We start from the raw sequence: 14,844 nt of genomic DNA on the forward strand, positions 1-14,844 counted from the left end.
AGCCAGTCCAGCGAGTGCGCGGAGCGAGAGAAGCGAGGACTCGCCGGCTGGCGGCGACATGTCCCTCGACCTGCTGAGACTGGCTTGCTGAGGACGCTGAGCGCTCTACGACGGAGCACTCGACAGGACTGGCCGGTCCACCACTCGCCCCGCGCCGCCGCTTCGGTCCACCACCTCCTCGCTCTTCTCGCGAAGCCGTCCTCGAACCTGACAAACGCTGCAAAGTCTCGTTACGTATCTCTCTACGACCACATGTGACGGATCCGCGCCGTCTCCGTCTCCGCCTGTCTCACACTCGGGTCAAGACGCGAACGGCCGAAGTCGAGGAGGAAGATCTTGTCGTGGGCGAGGAGGATGTTGGGAAGTCGGATGTCGCCGTGGAGGACGCCGTAGCAGTGCACCGTCCGCACAGCAGACTCGATCTTCTTGATGACACTGCAGAAAGAACTAGAGTCAGCTACACCGTTTGAGAGAGTCGAGACTCGAGACGCACTCCGTCACCAGCTGCTCCTTCGCAAGGTGTCGGCCCATCACACGCTCCATCACCAACGCCAGGTTCGTATAGCCGTCCTCGTCGACGCGCTCGAATAGTCCGTAGAACGCCGGGACGATAGCGCAAGCCTGCAGCTTCCTGTACGCCTCGACTTCCTGTCTCGTCTCCTGCAAGCGCGATCCGTACCGCTGAATGGCTTCGTTCGCATCGTTGTCGTAGATTGGGTCGTAGAAGTCGTTGTTGCGGGGCTCGACGAGCTTGACGGCGAACACGCCTGTCGAGTCGGTATAGACGTCGCCGCTGCCTCCGCGGCCGAGCATCAGACTGAGGGAGATGGCGGGAGCTGATGTGGACGGAGATGCGCGCGGCAGAGAGGTCGGAGAGGCGTCCAAATCGGAAGGTGGAGGGGTAGTCGACGGCGCGGTGCCGACGCGCTCGTAGGAGCACCCGTCGATGATGAGAGTTGAAGTCCTTCTCATCATGTCGGGTGAGGCTGGAGCAGACGATGCGCCGAGCCATTGACGGAGCGGCTCGCTCTTCGGGCTCGCCGGTGGTGGCGATTCGCCAAGGTCTTCGTCACCATCGTTCGCGGCGGAACAGGACGAGTCGACGAAGAACGACGCTCCGAGGTCGGCGGCAGCGCTTTCGAATGACGATTCGCCATCATCACTGCCTGTCGTCGTGTCCTGCTCGTCGTCGCCCTCCTTTCTCTCCTCCTTCTCCTTCTCCCGCGCCACCTTGCCCGCCTGGACGCCGTCAGACGAACTGCCGACGCCGTCGCTTTCCGTCGGATCGTGCTCCTCGTCCAACGCATCCTCCTCGACGCGACCAGACGAGTCGTTGTGTCGTCGGCCGGCTTGCCTTCGGTCGCTCCTAGGAGCGGACGCGGCGGTCGTGTTCGTCGTGTTCGCTGTGTTCGCCGAGGGTGTCGCAGCGGGATAGAGCGAAGAGAGAAGCGGACCCTGCGAGAAGCCAAAGTCAATCTCCGCTGAAATACGGAAGAGTGATAGCACATACCTTCTGGAGGCGGGTAATCAGCTGAGCGACGCGAGCGAGAGGTCGGCCTTTGAGGTCAAGGGCGTCGGCGAGGCCGAGGAGGAAGTAAGCGAGGGTATAACGAGAGATCTCGCCGTGGTGGGTCAAGATCCTGCCGACCTTCAAGGTGGTCCCTTCCCTCCACAGCGGCAACGTCTGCTCTGGCGTCTGCAAGAGCTGGAAGTCCGAAGTAGCCCTCAACTCCGCCTCATAGAGTTCCCGTAGTCCCTCCGATGACTTCTTCGTGCCGCGAGCTTCGGCACGTTTCAACGCAGCCATCCCGAACTGCGTCGCAATCTGCTGGATGATGTGCAGAGTATGCCGCTCGACCGAGTCGAGACGCTCATATGGTGCAGGCCTACCGCCCCGGTTTGCCCATCCCCAGTCCAGCCAGTCCGCCGGTTTCGGCTGCTGGGTGTCTTGCTTGACTGACGGCGGCAAAGTCGCGTCGGGAGCTGGCTGAATTGGAGGTGTTGGCGACTGTTCTGGTGCGGGGGAACAAGTTCGACCGAGGTCCATGTGGGCGAGTGACTCGGAGACGTCGACTTCGCTGACGACGAAGTCGAAAGTGCTGGCCGTCGACGCAGACGTCGGAGTGATGGCGGGAGCATACGCCGGAGCAGGATTCGGGGTTGACGTCGGAGTCGGAGAGTGAGAGGATGAGGATGAGGATGAGGATGAGGGCGAAGCGGAAAAAGAAGACAAGGGGGAGGGAGGAAAGGGAGCGCTGAGAGAGGGAGAAGACGTTGCTGGTGGAGAGGGGGTCCATGCTAGAGAGAGAAGGGAGGGAGTGGGTTGCTGTGGCGGGCGAAACTTGTGCGCCATGTAGAAATCCGAGCCGCCGTTCTCGCTGATGAGTCGGAACTGCTCGAAAACCTCCGTCGGCGCAGATGACTCTTGCTTCTCCTCCATGCGGAGCTCAATGTGGCGCTCATTGACCCGTCCGACAGTCGTGAGAACGAGGTCGGCAGACCCCACTCGGTGCACCGGGTGTACTGCGGCGACGGCCACTGGGATCCCCGTCAACGCTTGCGCGAGGTGACGAGCCCTCTCCAGATCGTTGGCGCGGTGAAAGTCTTCGACGTCCTTCTCGGCTCGCCCGAAGTGCAGGCCCGTCGGAATGTATGGTTCGTCCTCGCCGTACCACGTCCTCAGAGGCTTGAGGGCTTCGATCACGTCGCCGACGAAGGTGTCCATTTTGTGAGCGCCGTCAACAATTTGCGTAACCGCGCCATGGACAGTCACGTCTGAAAGCAGCGGTTCGCGGGTCGTATGAGCGTCTGCAGGCGAAGAGAAGAGACGGGGCGAGCAGGGTGCCAGCGGGTCATTTTGGCGGCGAGTGTGACGGTCAGAATGTACAGGAGAGGGAAGATCCGCAAAGTTGAAGTAGCTCTGCCGATTGTGTTTGGCGACGAGGGAATTGACGAGAGGCAAGACAGAGGGGACGACCCGGCTTATAGGGACAACGGGAGGTGGAGCGGAGGACTGCACGCTCCAAGTCAGTTGATTTGGCGTCTCCTGCCCTGCAGCGGGGCCGTCGACAGCCGAAGAGTCGTGCATGTTGAGCGACGAAAGGAAATACGCGGTTGCGGGGGCGAACGAGACGCTTGGCACAGTAAGACAGCTGGTGGGGCGCAGCTTATCGACTCTGGACAGTTGCTGGACAGCCTAGCGAGCCTTTCTAGCGAGTGCGAGCGTTGTGCAGGAGCGAGAGCGGCGAGGACGTGAGGAATGGTCCCGCGGTGACAACTCGCTCGACTTGCTCGACTGCCTTGCTGAGGACGTGGAGAGCTCCACGATGGACCACCCGACGGAATTAGGCCGGTCCACCGCTCGCCCCGCGCCGCCGCTTCGGTCCACCACCACTCCTCGCTCTTCTCGCGAATAAGCCGTGTCTGACAAGAGGCGATGCACTGCTATGCACGACCATTAAGCGCACTACACAAGCAAGACAATCCCGAAGCGTTCAGGCCTAAGCGGCTTCCATGCAAGCGAGTCCATCCTCCGCGCTCCATTCACTCAAAGACGTCAAACCCTCCGTCCGCGTACTGCTTGTAGCTCCTCTTCGCGCCCCTGCGCCTGCTCGTCCTCCTGCCTCCCTCTTCAGCCTCGTCCGTCTCCTCCGGCTTGATCTCCGGCTTGACGTCGACCTCCGCAGCAGCAGGCGGAGCGACACGCGCATTCGGCTCCTCCTCCTCCTCCCTCTTGAGCTCGAGCTTGGCGTCAGGCGGCGTCGAGGTTGCGGTGGACGTCCCAGCCTCGCGGACCAAAGGCATAGGGGCCGGGTCTGGCTTGACGATGACCGACGGGCCTGCGACGGGTGCGGCCGGAGGCGTGAAGTTACTGTGCGGCTGATAGGGCTGCTGGAGCGCGGGAAGGGCTGGAAGCGTCGAGGTGGAGGCGGGCTGGAGACCGATGAAGCCGGCGAGGTGCGAAGGGACGGCCGAGGAGGACGAGGGAGGTGGCGACTGGGTGAAGGGACTCGGAGCGAAGAGATGGCTCAAGCTGGAGGTGCCAGCTGCCACGGCGCCGCCAAAAGCAGGGGTAGCAGGGAAGGCACCGAAGGCAGGCGGCGACGGAGGACTGAAGATATGCTCGTCGTCCTCGCCCTCGTCCCCGTATGCCTGCTCCTGTTCAACCTTCGTCTTCTGTTTCGGCGAGACCCACGTCCCGTCGAGCTTGGCACGCTTCGTCTGAGCCGCCTTGGCCGCCGCCGACTCGCGCTTCTTGAGCCTGAATGCGTGAAGCGGGAAGTCAGCGAGTGTGAGAAAGGTCGAAGGTAAGGGGCGGTACGTACAGAGCGACATGACCTGCATAGCCACCGTGAAGGCGGAAGGCGAGCGTCTCGACCGCGATTTCGAGGTAGAGCTGCATGGGCGCTGCGAAGCGGTAGTGCGGATTGCGCCTCTCCCGGTAGCTGAGACGGGAGAGTCTGCGTACTGATGTCGTCAGTACTGCGCGTCAGCGAGAGGCTGCAGTGGACGCACTCGCTGTCGTTGAGCTTGTACTCGGACTTGGCGGTCGTCTTAGTGATTCGCTGCAAGCGATTCCGGCTATTAGCGAAGTAGTACAGATCGAAGCGTGCGAACGCACCTGCGTCGAGAGCGTCGCGATCACGTCGTCCCATTCGACGCTCCTGACCGGCTGCACAACCACCGTCGACGGCATGACAACTCCTCCGCGCCCCTTACGACCCGCGACCGTCTTCTGAGCGAGAACGAGCATCTTGTCGGGGTCAATGCGGTCCTCGCGACTCCAGAGGTGCTTGAGAATCCGGTCGCTCTCCTCCTTGCTCTGCCCGCCTCCATAGGAGTACGCGCCGTTTCCGTAGTAATAGCGGTTCTTGCCGAGCGACTCGAAGTTGCGCTCTTTCGTAAGGGCTTTCCAGATGGGCGACCTAAAGGAGGCGAAGCCTTTTCCGGAGGGAGGCGGGGTGTAGTAGGCCGAGCGGAGGGAGCGGCAGGTTGCGGCGAGACGGAGGTGGTCGTGAACGCGAAGGATGGGCGAATAGATTATGGCGTCGATGCTGTTGCGGGAGGATGATCGTCAGTAAGACCGCAGGCATTCGTACGGAAGAGCGGAACGCACATTTCGCCTGGCAAGTCGAACAGCGGGAACGGCACATTGCGCTTTGGCTGAGCCGCCGGCTCGGCGCTCTTCCTCCTCTCGCGCCCTTTGCCCTTGCTCGGAGTCGTCGGCGAACCTTTATTCGACTTGCTCGCGCGGGACTTGGGCGAGGCGGTGCTGCGTGACCCGCCGGGAGGAGCGTAGTCGTCGTCGGCGGGGTCATCGAGCATGCTAGTGTCCTCAAACACGTCTTTCGACGGGTCCATCGTCTCCTGCGCGGGTCTCAGTCGGTGTGGGAGGTGCAAGGGCGGGATTTGAGTGGGCGCACTGATGAAGATGGGAGAGGGTCGAACGGTGTGAGGAAGCGATGGAGCCGTGCAGCAGCAGGTTCGGTGCGCTGAACAAGCGTCTCGAAGCAGCTCGGAAGCAGCGCAAGCGAGAAGAGCGGGAGCGGAGTGAGCGGTAGGAAGGAGAGCGTCCCTCGAGGGAGAAAGGGAAAGTCGTCCTCTGTTCAAACGGACTGTAAGCCGGTGACTGGGTTCTCGAGGCATTGCGAGGGGGTCTTCCATACATGCGCCCCCTCACAAGCCGGAACGAAGCCGTCGTGCTTACAAGAAGTCGCATCTTCCTCCTCCTCACGAGCTATCGCTCACCCCGCTCGTTAACGGACGCAAGATGTAGTACTACATATCAAACACAGACTCGTACACCTCGCCTGCTCGTCACAGCACCTTCTCCAACCACGCCACCAACCCACCGCTTTCCGCCGCACCCTTCTTCCCCAAGTGCTCCTTCGGTACCTCGATATGCAAGACTTGCGCGAGTTCGACGGGTACCGAGTGAAGGAGGTGCTGGTCTTCGAGGAGGAGGAGGACGGAGGAGATCATTGAGGGGACTTCGTGTGGGTGAGGCGGGCGGTGGAGCGGGCGGAGGAGGGTTGGAGCCATGACTGCGTTGATGGTGCGAGAGTAACGCTTGGTCAGCACGTGGAGAACTGAGTACGAACGAACGGTCGACGCACTCTTCGCGATCGAAGTCAGCTCCATCTTGTTCCCGTCCTTGACCGTGATGTGCGCAAAGGTCGAGAGCCAGTCGAGGAAGAGGAAGATGACTTCCATGACGTCGCGGTTCTGCAACAAATTTGATAAGTGCCTTCGGACACCGGAGTTGAATGCGGACTGGGCCTTCGAAAATTCGCCCAGCGCAGCGCCCAGGAAGCTTCGGCACTCACCGCTCGCGGCATGAGGCAGATGACGAGGTGCCTGCTCGGGACGAAGGGCAACTGATGAGCCGACGTAGTGAGAAGAAGGGAGGAAAACGAGCCGAAGGACGCACATTGCCCTTCTCCGGATCCCGACGTTCTTGATGTCTGCGGAGAGAGCCACTCAGCCTTCGATTTCCGAGTAGCAGTAGTAAGCTCGACGCACGCGAGCAGGCGATGAACAGGTTGAAGAGGTGGCCAGTCAAAACGGGGTCGGGAAGAGCGGCCAAAAATCGCTTGAACAAGTCAGCCAGGGTGATCGGGTCGCTGCGAGGAGACAAAATCATCCTTCAGCACGTCTAATGCGATTCGATGCACTCGCAGGCGTCGCAGAGGACATGCGAGCTCACAGAGCAGCGAGGTCGATGACCGTATCGTTCCCGCCGCTCGAGTCGAGCGCGTTGATGATCTCGTTCACAACGCGGAACTTGCCCGACTTGCGCAAGATGCCTTCGGTGGTCATGTCTGCGCTCGTTACTCGTCAGCCTTGATCCTCGTGAGAAGGTCGATCAGCGCGAACGCACCCATCATCTTGAGCGCCGTGATGCAGTGATCGACGAACTCCGGAATGCGGACTGTTCCGTGCGGATTGGCGCCGTGAAACGAGTCGACGCCTTCGTGCTTCGTGAGGTACTTGAGGGGCGTGCCGAAGAGTTCTGTGCGTCATGAAGGGGCCGTTCAGCTCGAGCATCCCGCTGTGGACGAGAGAGCCCAGCAGGAGAAGAATCGCAACGCACTGACCGGCCTTCCCTTCCCACCCCCATGCACATATCCCACCTCCTCCCCTCTCTCCCACATTCTCTCAAGAACTCTCTCAATCCCCTCGAACACTCCTCGGCCATGGCGGTGGTCCTTGAGGAGCAAGGCAGCAGCGGCATGCCGGACGAGATGGTGTTGGACGGGAGTGAGGGACGAGAGGTAAGGTGCTGGAGGGAGGTTGGGCGTGGGAGGCGCGAAGGGGTGAGGGATCGAGGGAGGGCGGGAGACGGGCGGAGCAGCTACGAGCAGCACGTGATGTACATCAGCAAAGTGGCTGCGAGGACGTGGCAGTCGACATACCGCGACCTGCCGGAGCGGAAGCGACGGAAGATGAGCGCGGTCGGACTAGGGCGGCAACAGCAGGCGTCGAGGACGCTGTGCAAGACGTCAGTCATTAGCAGGATAAATCCTCGCATGGAAGGGAAAGACGCACGGCGACTGGTTGGCTCCGCTGCCTTCGTCTGCGTCGCAGCCGACACACTCCCCCTCCGCGCCTTCTCCTCCTTCCGCTTCCTCCACATGTCGACCCCCGCCGCGCCAACGAGACTGATGAGCGCCGCCGCTCCTCCTGCCTCAGCCAGTCGCTTGACGCCCTCCTTCGCGTTCGAGGCGTTGGAGGCGGAGGGAGGGGTTGAGGGCGCAGCGGGATGCGGACCGACGTCGAACCGCGACTCGAGCTGGTGCTCGACCTGCTCGAGCATACCGAACAAGCCATCCTGCTTCGTCCACTGCGGCTGTTGCGTCGCCTGCGCCGCTCCCGCTCCTCCCGCTTGACCGCCGATAACCGTCCTATCCCTGCCCATACTCGCACTCCTGCCCCTCTTCCTCCCCTCCTTCCCAACCTTCTTCTCACTCTCAACAAGCTCCAACACGCCCATCGCGATCCTCAACTCAGCCTTCCGCTCGCCCTTCGCATGCGCGTGCTTCGCCTTGTCCTTCTCGCGCTTCTGTGCGTGAAGGGACGAGCGCTGCAGGCGGGCTAGTTGGCGCGGTGTGAATGTGGGTGCGAAGAGTGGGTGGTCCAGGGCGGAAGGGGAGAAAGGCGAGGAGGGAGAAAGGGGCGAGGAGGGGTCGCTCTGGTCGGAAGCGGCATCGGTGTCGCTTGGAGGCGAGACGGGGGCGGTGCGCGCGCGTGGGAGGGTGAGCGAGCGGCTTCGTTCGCGGGCGCGGGAGGAACGCGAGGCGGATCTGGCGCGGCGGGAGAAGATGCCATCTCGTCCTCGTCCTCCAGGCCCAGGTTCATCGTCCTCCGTGTCTCCAGGTGAGAGTACCTGTGCCGCTGCGTGTCCTGAACCCCGTCCGGAACGAAAGAGCCGCAGCGAGGGGAGGGAATGGAGGTCGGTGTAGCTGTCGCCTGAGAAGCGAGATGATGGGTAGCCGTACTGGCTCAGCTGGCGCGACATGGGCACGCTCATGGGGATAGCGCCTTAAGCCCAGTCGTCAAAATGAAGCGCGAGAAGGAAGAGAGGAAGAGCGACGTCGAAAGGAGAGGACGAGGCGCCGGACAGTCCGCGGAGTGCCCGCCGTCAAAGGAACAGGAGCTTCGCGTGGCAGTGAGTGTGACCACCTCTTCACCGACCCCACCCAGCCATCCTGCTCGTCCTGGAAGAGAAGACGAAGAAGACGAGGAACGAGGGTGAGAAGAGTGGCAGGCGATGCGAGAAGAGCGGGCGGCTGGCCGGGACAAGCTTGGCGGCGTCCAGCGCGAGCAATACGAGTCTAATTGAGCCTTACCAGCGCATTACAGCGATGTCGAGTGGATGCCTCCAGCCAAACCGCTTCCTCACGGCGAAGTTCCCATCTTGACAAGTCGACTCTGCGCGAACCAGCTGCTTGGACTGGCTTGGACTGGCTCAGACGCTCTCTGCGAACGCACCTCGACCACCCACACTTCTTCCGTCGTCCGCCATCGCTTCGACCCCTTCCTCGTCTTCTTCGTCGCGGAACACTCGTCGACACGCCTTCAACACGCTGCCGGGGCGCTCTTGCAGGCTCAAGAAGTCTTTGCAGCCTCGAAGTGACCAGCCAAGATGGTCCCGCCGCCCGCCCATCCCCTCGCCGTCCTCCTGGCCGCTAGCGCCGCTCTCCTCTCGAATCTCGCCGCGGCAGCCGCTCCACCACCTCCGCCAGCGCTTCCAGTCGCGACAGCAGCACCTACGACATACTCGCCGCCGCCTGCGCCGTCTACGAACGCACAGGGAGGCGTCCACATCCCGTTGCTGCGACGGAACGGTCACTTGGCGCGCCGAGCCGCTTCCGACGACGAGCTTCGCGAGATCCTGCGCGGATGGGCCGTGAGGGAGAAGGGCAGGCTGCTTGGCAAGTACGGTTCGAGCGAGGAGCGGCTCAGAAAGAGGGCGGTAGACGGACAGCGGAGCGTGCGCAGAGAGGAGGCGGTGCTTGACCTCGACGAGCGAGATGCGGACGACGAGGGCGTCGAGGCGAGTCGACGACGACGGAGAAGAGTACGGGCTATCGAGGAGAGGCAACTCGGAGCGCCCGGCGGCGGCGCACTCGGTTCTCACACCGCGCTCAGTACCGCCGGAGTTGGCGGGAGTTCCGCAGCGTCGTCGCTGTCGGGATCAGGATTGGGCTCGGTGACGCAGACGAGCAGCACGACACATACCGCGCCGACGTCGCTGCCGACCCCGAGCAACGCACCGGTCGGCGAGGTTCGCCTGCTCAACTACGACGCAGATCTGTGCGCCGCGCGTTGCTCTCGCTCGTACTGTCGATGTTGACGGCTGACATGCGCTCGTAACAGGTCATACTATGCGCCAGTCGGCATCGGCGTCCCTGCGCAGTACATGAACTGCATTCTCGATACGGGGTTCGTCCGACTTGCTCCCTTCTCGCCTGAAGTTGCGCTTACAAACTCGTCTCGTACAGTTCCGCCGACTTGTGGGTCGCCTCGGAAGAGCTCTGCGCCTCCTCCTCCGGCTGCCCCTCGTCCGTCCCGCTCTACAACACCTCGCTCTCCACCACCCAAAAGGACATGAACACGTCCTTCCTCGTCAAATACGGGTCGGGCTCGGCGCAGGGAGAGATCGTGCAGGATTACGTCTCGTTTGGAGGGTACAACGTCTCGAATCAGGCGTTTGCGGTGGTCGACAGTGTTAGTCGGGATCTGCTGGGCGGAGACATTGGTGGTCTCATGGGTGCGTTCATTTAGTCCCCGAAGCCTGAAGTAGCGTTGACTGACGCTCCCGCCCGCAGGCCTCGGCTGGCAACCGCTCGCCGCATCAGGCGTGACCCCCTTCTGGCAAAACCTGTACCAAGCGCCCGCCCTCCCCTTCCCCGGCTTCGGAGTCTCCCTCACGCGCTTCGTCAACGTCACCAACGCGTCCGCCATCGAACCCGGCGGCTCCCTCACCTTCGGCTACCTCAACGCGTCTCTCTACTCTTCCGAAATCAACTACGTTCCCATCCCTTCGGGGATGGAATCGTTCTGGGTTGTGAGGATGGACCAGGTTGCGGTGAATGGGACGAATGTGACTAGTTGGGCGACGCAGCAGGGGCAGGGACAGTTTGTTGCGATCGATACGGGTACGACCTTGATCGGCGGTCCGAAGGATGTCGTGCAGGCGATTTATGCGCAGGTTCAGGGCGCGAAGGCGGCCACGGGAGCGTATAGCGGTGAGTCGGTCGCTCTGAGACTGTCGCTCGTGCGCCGCGTGGAGCGGTCAGGCGGGTGTACCAGGCTGGGGGCGAGATTGACTCTGACAATTTGCCCCTATCTCGCAGGCTATTATTCCTACCCGTGCCGGCAGAACGTCACCGTCGGCCTGACTTTCGGTAACGTCGTACGTCTTCCCTTTGCCCTGCTGACTCGCTCGGAGCTGACGACGTTGACGAGCAGACCTACAACATGTCGACCGCCGACTTCAACCTCGGGCCGTTCGGGATCGACTCGACGACGGATCAGGCGACGTGCTTGGGCGCGTTCTTTGATCTGAGCTTTGGAAGCAATAGTCGGATTAGCTGGGTGGTGAGTGGTCGGCTTCCTCTCGAGGCTCACTCGCTGGCCTTGCGGGCCAACCTTGTGCCTCTCGCTGGTAGTGCGTCATACTCATCGTGCGCTCAACCTGCAGATCGGCGCCGCGTTTCTCAAGAACGTCTACTCGGTCTTCCGCGCCTCCCCACCCTCCGTCGGTTTCGCCCTCCCCCCAAACTCGACCCTAATCCGCTATCCCTCGTGGCCATCGAACTCTTCCGACCCAGCGCACGACGGGAACCTCACTGCTCCACCAGGCGGAATCTACGGGCCGAGCGGGACGATAGGCGGCGACGCTTCGACTGGTTCGCCGAGCGTGAGGACGACCCTCGTGGCGGCGAATACGGTGACGACCGCTGTGCAGGCTGGAGGCGGGACGGGGAGGACGTCGAGCGGTGCGGTGCGGAGAACGCTGGTTGAATGGGCGGCCGTGGGAGGGACGGCGGCGGCGCTCGTCGTCGGAGTTGCGATTGTTGCGGTTTGAGGAGGCGGCGGGGCGAGGGGTTCCGCAAAGACAGACACTGGGTTATTCTCGTGCATCGCAACGCATCGCTGCTTCTTCCTCACACTGTCTTGGGGCTTACTGCGAGAGTTGGCGTTGTTCGTTCGAGGAGGAGAGGGTTGTCAACCTGCGTACAACCTCGCTATCGCCTGCTGGGAGCAACGCCAGCTCACGAGGCTTCTCAAAGCTTGCTCAGCGCTCTGCAGCGTCACCGTTGCTCCTGCGACTCGACTCCCATCTCATCTCCCGCTCGAACCCCACCTCGACGAACCGGTTCACTCGACACGCCAAGCTGGGACTACCGACTGCTTGCGAGGCATTCATAGGGGTCTCTTGCAGCGCATCCACCCGTCGGTACCATGCCAGCGCCGCGCAAGAGCCTGTTCTCCTCGCTCGCTTCGACAACCGAACATGCAAGGCTACCCGACGCCCTCGTCGAATGGGTCAAGGTGCAGCCTGCAGTGCAGTCTGGGAGTGCCGGGCAGGGCAGGAGGGCGATCGCAGGTTTGGACGACTTGAAGGACGGCGTTGCCCTCGGGGAGGTCCTTGTTGACATGTGCGTTCGAAGCTCTCCCTCGTTCTATGCTTCTTTGGCGAAGAAGTGACGCAGCGCTGATTCGAGGCTCGCAGCGACGCCGAGTACTTCCGATCGCTGGCCAACTCTGCCTCGAACGCCAAAGCACTTTCCGAGAACTGGGTCCTTCGGTTTAACAACCTCAAACGGCTGTACAAGCTAATCGTGAGGTACTTCGAGTGCGTCTGGCTCTCTTCGCACCCTCAGCGCGCAGTCTGAAGCTGACGAGGAGATGTTTTCGCGAAACAGGGACGTCCTGCATTCTTCAACAGCCGGCCTCCTCACGCCCAACCTGCAAGAAGTCGCGAAAAACGCGGACGAGAGCGACGACGAGGTGTGCAAGTTGGCGGGACTCGTGCTGGCGTTGACTGTCCAGGTACGGCAGCCGATCTTTCAGTGCGGGTGTTCGGCTTCGAGCGAGTCTGACCCTTCTCCTTGGTTTACGTCTTGCTGTTGTGCAGTCCGACAAGAAACAGCAGCACATCACGCGCATCCAAAGCCTCGACGAATGGATCCAGCGCGAATTGATGTACTCGATCGAGCAGGTGCGTTGCGCTGCGCTTCTCCAGCTCACGGGCAGGCGTGCACGCTAACTGCTTCCTCACGTTCGCAGGTCATGAGCAAGGTCCGACCAGCCGACATTCGCGAAGAGGGCGAGGACGAGGAAGTAGAGTGCGTCTGCTCCCTCTGTTGGTCGAAGCGTTGCCTGACGCGCTACCGTCGCGCTCCTCGCAGCGACTTCTACGAGATCCGACACGAAAAGTCGCGCATCATGCACGACAAGGAGGCGCTGCAGGTCATGTACGAAGACTTGCTTGAGCAGTTCAACTCGCTCAAGGACCAGCATGTGCGTGTGCTTTCCCTCTCTTTGCCTCTCTTTGTCTCCTTCGCCTACTGATGACCGTCACGAGCAGGAGGAGACCCTGAGCAACCTCGCGATGACCGAGTCGAAAGCAGCCGAGTTGGCGGACCGGCTCGAAGCGAGCAAGAAGGACCGGCCTGAGCAGACGTACAAGGCTGAATTCGAGCGGCTGCGGGGACAGCTGTGCGTTCGCCTCTCGCTTTCCCGCTAGTCCCGCAAGCTGACGACGGATTTGAGCAGCACGAAGACGGAGAACCAGCTTGGGGAGGCGGAACAGGTTGTCGAGCGGCAGGCTAAGGTGGTCGAGGATTTGACGAGGAAGGTCAGTCGTCTTCCCGCTGTACTGGCTCATGCGGAGTCTTCCGCTTCGGCCCGCTTCCGTGCGCCAGAAGTTGACCAACACCTGTCCATACCGCAGGTCGACGACCTCGCGCCAAAAGCGGAAGAAGCCCTCCGCCTCAAAGACCAGATGGACGAATATCGTCACGCGAGCGAGAAGGCCAAGAAGCAGGAAAACGTGATTGAGAAGTACAAGAAGAAGCTCGAGGAGGCAGCTGAGACGAGGAGGATGCTCAAGGTGCGTCGGCGCTCTCATCCCCGCAGCACTCGCTCGAGTCGTCGCGCCGCGGGCTGATAGCGTTTCGAGGGCATGTTCGCAGACGCTCGAAGACCAGAACGCCGACCTGCTCGATAAGAACGCCTCTCTCGAAGAAGAATACCAAAAAGTCTCAGCCTTCAAGCCACTCATGGAGTCGTACAAGTCCAAGATCGACTCTCTCGAGTCCAACTCGTCCGACTTGCAGCGCGAGACGGACAAGTTGCGCTTGGAACTGGAGCGGACGAGGGAGAAGTTGAGGGTCGCGGAGGAGGAGAGACAGAAGGAGGGCGAGGCACTGGTGTTGTATGAGGAGAAGGTGAAGGAGCTTGAGATGGGTGATGGAGCGGGGAAAAGGCGGCGGCCTGGAGCGGGCGGGCGGCGGGAGAGCGGGATTGACGGGGACGACTCGCTCGCGCTTGAAGGCGGCGTCGCGGCCGAGTTGGACGACGCCTTGGCCGGCACGACAACGACAGACCTTAAGCTCCGCATTCGACGACTCGAGCGCGAACTTAAGAACGCCAAGGGCGACAAGGCCGACTCATCGAGGCTGATCGTGCTGGAGAACTTGCTGGAGGACGCGAATCGGATGAAGGGCAAGTATGAGAAGGATTACTTGCGCGAACATCGCGAGAAGCTCGTGCTTAATGCGCAGCTCGAGGAGATCATGAGCGGCAAGTCGAGGTTGGGAGACGGGTGCGTTGCGTTCCGTCGTCTGTCACTGAGGGTCTACACCAGGAGTAGCTCAAAAGGCTGATGATGTCTTTCGCCGTGCGCAGTCCCGAAGCTGCTCTCGCCCTCCGACAACGACTGAACGAGACGGTCGACGAGCTCGAGAAAGTCCGCCGCGAGCACGCCGAACTCGACGTCAAGCTCGTCTCGCAGGAGCGGGAGCTAACCGTCGCCAAGTCTGACCGTGCGTCCGCTTCCTCCTCTGGCTGAGTTTCTCGTCGCTAAGCTCGCACCGCTGCAGTCAACCTCGTCAACAAAGACCAACTGGAGATCCTGCACTCCCTGCGCGCCTCGGTCTCGTCCGAAAAGTCCGCCCTCGAAGCCGAAGTCGACAAGCTGAAGAAGATCGTGCGAGATATGGAGGAGAAGAGCCGCGCGCATGCGGCGGAGGTTAATCGGCTGTTGATGGAGAAGATTGAGTTGCAGGGTGAGGGGATTGGGAGGAGGGAGAGGGAGTTGCAGAGGGAGAG

At 61.7% G+C, this 14,844-nt stretch overlaps 4 protein-coding genes across 4 annotated transcripts in view; 2 read left to right on the forward strand and 2 right to left on the reverse strand.

Moving 5' to 3' along the window:
- Positions 1–242: 242 nt before the first annotated feature.
- Positions 243–3,088, reverse strand: RHTO_07153 (serine/threonine-protein kinase-like protein; the record flags this gene model as incomplete). The annotated part of the gene is made up of 3 exons (XM_016420811.1): positions 243–435; positions 494–1,455; positions 1,511–3,088. The coding sequence occupies 3 exons, from the start codon at positions 3,086–3,088 to the stop codon at positions 243–245; spliced, it is 2,733 nt and encodes a 910-aa protein (XP_016274538.1).
- Positions 3,089–3,543: 455 nt separating this feature from the next.
- Positions 3,544–8,530, reverse strand: RHTO_07154 (Rho GTPase-activating protein; the record flags this gene model as incomplete). The annotated part of the gene is made up of 15 exons (XM_016420812.1): positions 3,544–4,261; positions 4,326–4,460; positions 4,516–4,565; positions 4,622–5,054; positions 5,117–5,367; positions 5,827–6,044; positions 6,117–6,225; positions 6,327–6,357; positions 6,431–6,464; positions 6,523–6,623; positions 6,707–6,821; positions 6,881–7,012; positions 7,094–7,354; positions 7,416–7,490; positions 7,549–8,530. The coding sequence occupies 15 exons, from the start codon at positions 8,528–8,530 to the stop codon at positions 3,544–3,546; spliced, it is 3,645 nt and encodes a 1,214-aa protein (XP_016274539.1).
- A 615-nt stretch (positions 8,531–9,145) lies between these two features.
- On the forward strand, positions 9,146–11,593 carry RHTO_07155 (aspartic-type endopeptidase; the record flags this gene model as incomplete). Its single annotated transcript, XM_016420813.1, has 7 exons — positions 9,146–9,816; positions 9,880–9,945; positions 10,005–10,273; positions 10,332–10,751; positions 10,860–10,918; positions 10,975–11,103; positions 11,207–11,593. The coding sequence occupies 7 exons, from the start codon at positions 9,146–9,148 to the stop codon at positions 11,591–11,593; spliced, it is 2,001 nt and encodes a 666-aa protein (XP_016274540.1).
- Positions 11,594–11,970: 377 nt separating this feature from the next.
- RHTO_07156 (protein-nucleus import-related protein) overlaps positions 11,971–14,844 on the forward strand; it is a gene marked incomplete at both ends in the record, with an annotated part of 3,680 nt that continues 806 nt past the window's right edge. Inside the window, 12 exons of the mRNA XM_016420814.1 lie at positions 11,971–12,167; positions 12,242–12,364; positions 12,435–12,561; positions 12,647–12,730; positions 12,799–12,857; positions 12,921–13,032; positions 13,100–13,230; positions 13,288–13,369; positions 13,466–13,624; positions 13,707–14,338; positions 14,422–14,558; positions 14,616–14,801. Coding sequence (XP_016274541.1) covers positions 11,971–12,167; positions 12,242–12,364; positions 12,435–12,561; positions 12,647–12,730; positions 12,799–12,857; positions 12,921–13,032; positions 13,100–13,230; positions 13,288–13,369; positions 13,466–13,624; positions 13,707–14,338; positions 14,422–14,558; positions 14,616–14,801 — 2,029 coding nt within the window. The remainder of the gene's footprint in view (positions 12,168–12,241; positions 12,365–12,434; positions 12,562–12,646; positions 12,731–12,798; positions 12,858–12,920; positions 13,033–13,099; positions 13,231–13,287; positions 13,370–13,465; positions 13,625–13,706; positions 14,339–14,421; positions 14,559–14,615; positions 14,802–14,844) is intronic.

This window comes from Rhodotorula toruloides (assembly GCF_000320785.1).
Source record: "Rhodotorula toruloides NP11 unplaced genomic scaffold Scaffold6, whole genome shotgun sequence".
Classification (NCBI taxonomy): domain Eukaryota; kingdom Fungi; phylum Basidiomycota; class Microbotryomycetes; order Sporidiobolales; family Sporidiobolaceae; genus Rhodotorula; species Rhodotorula toruloides.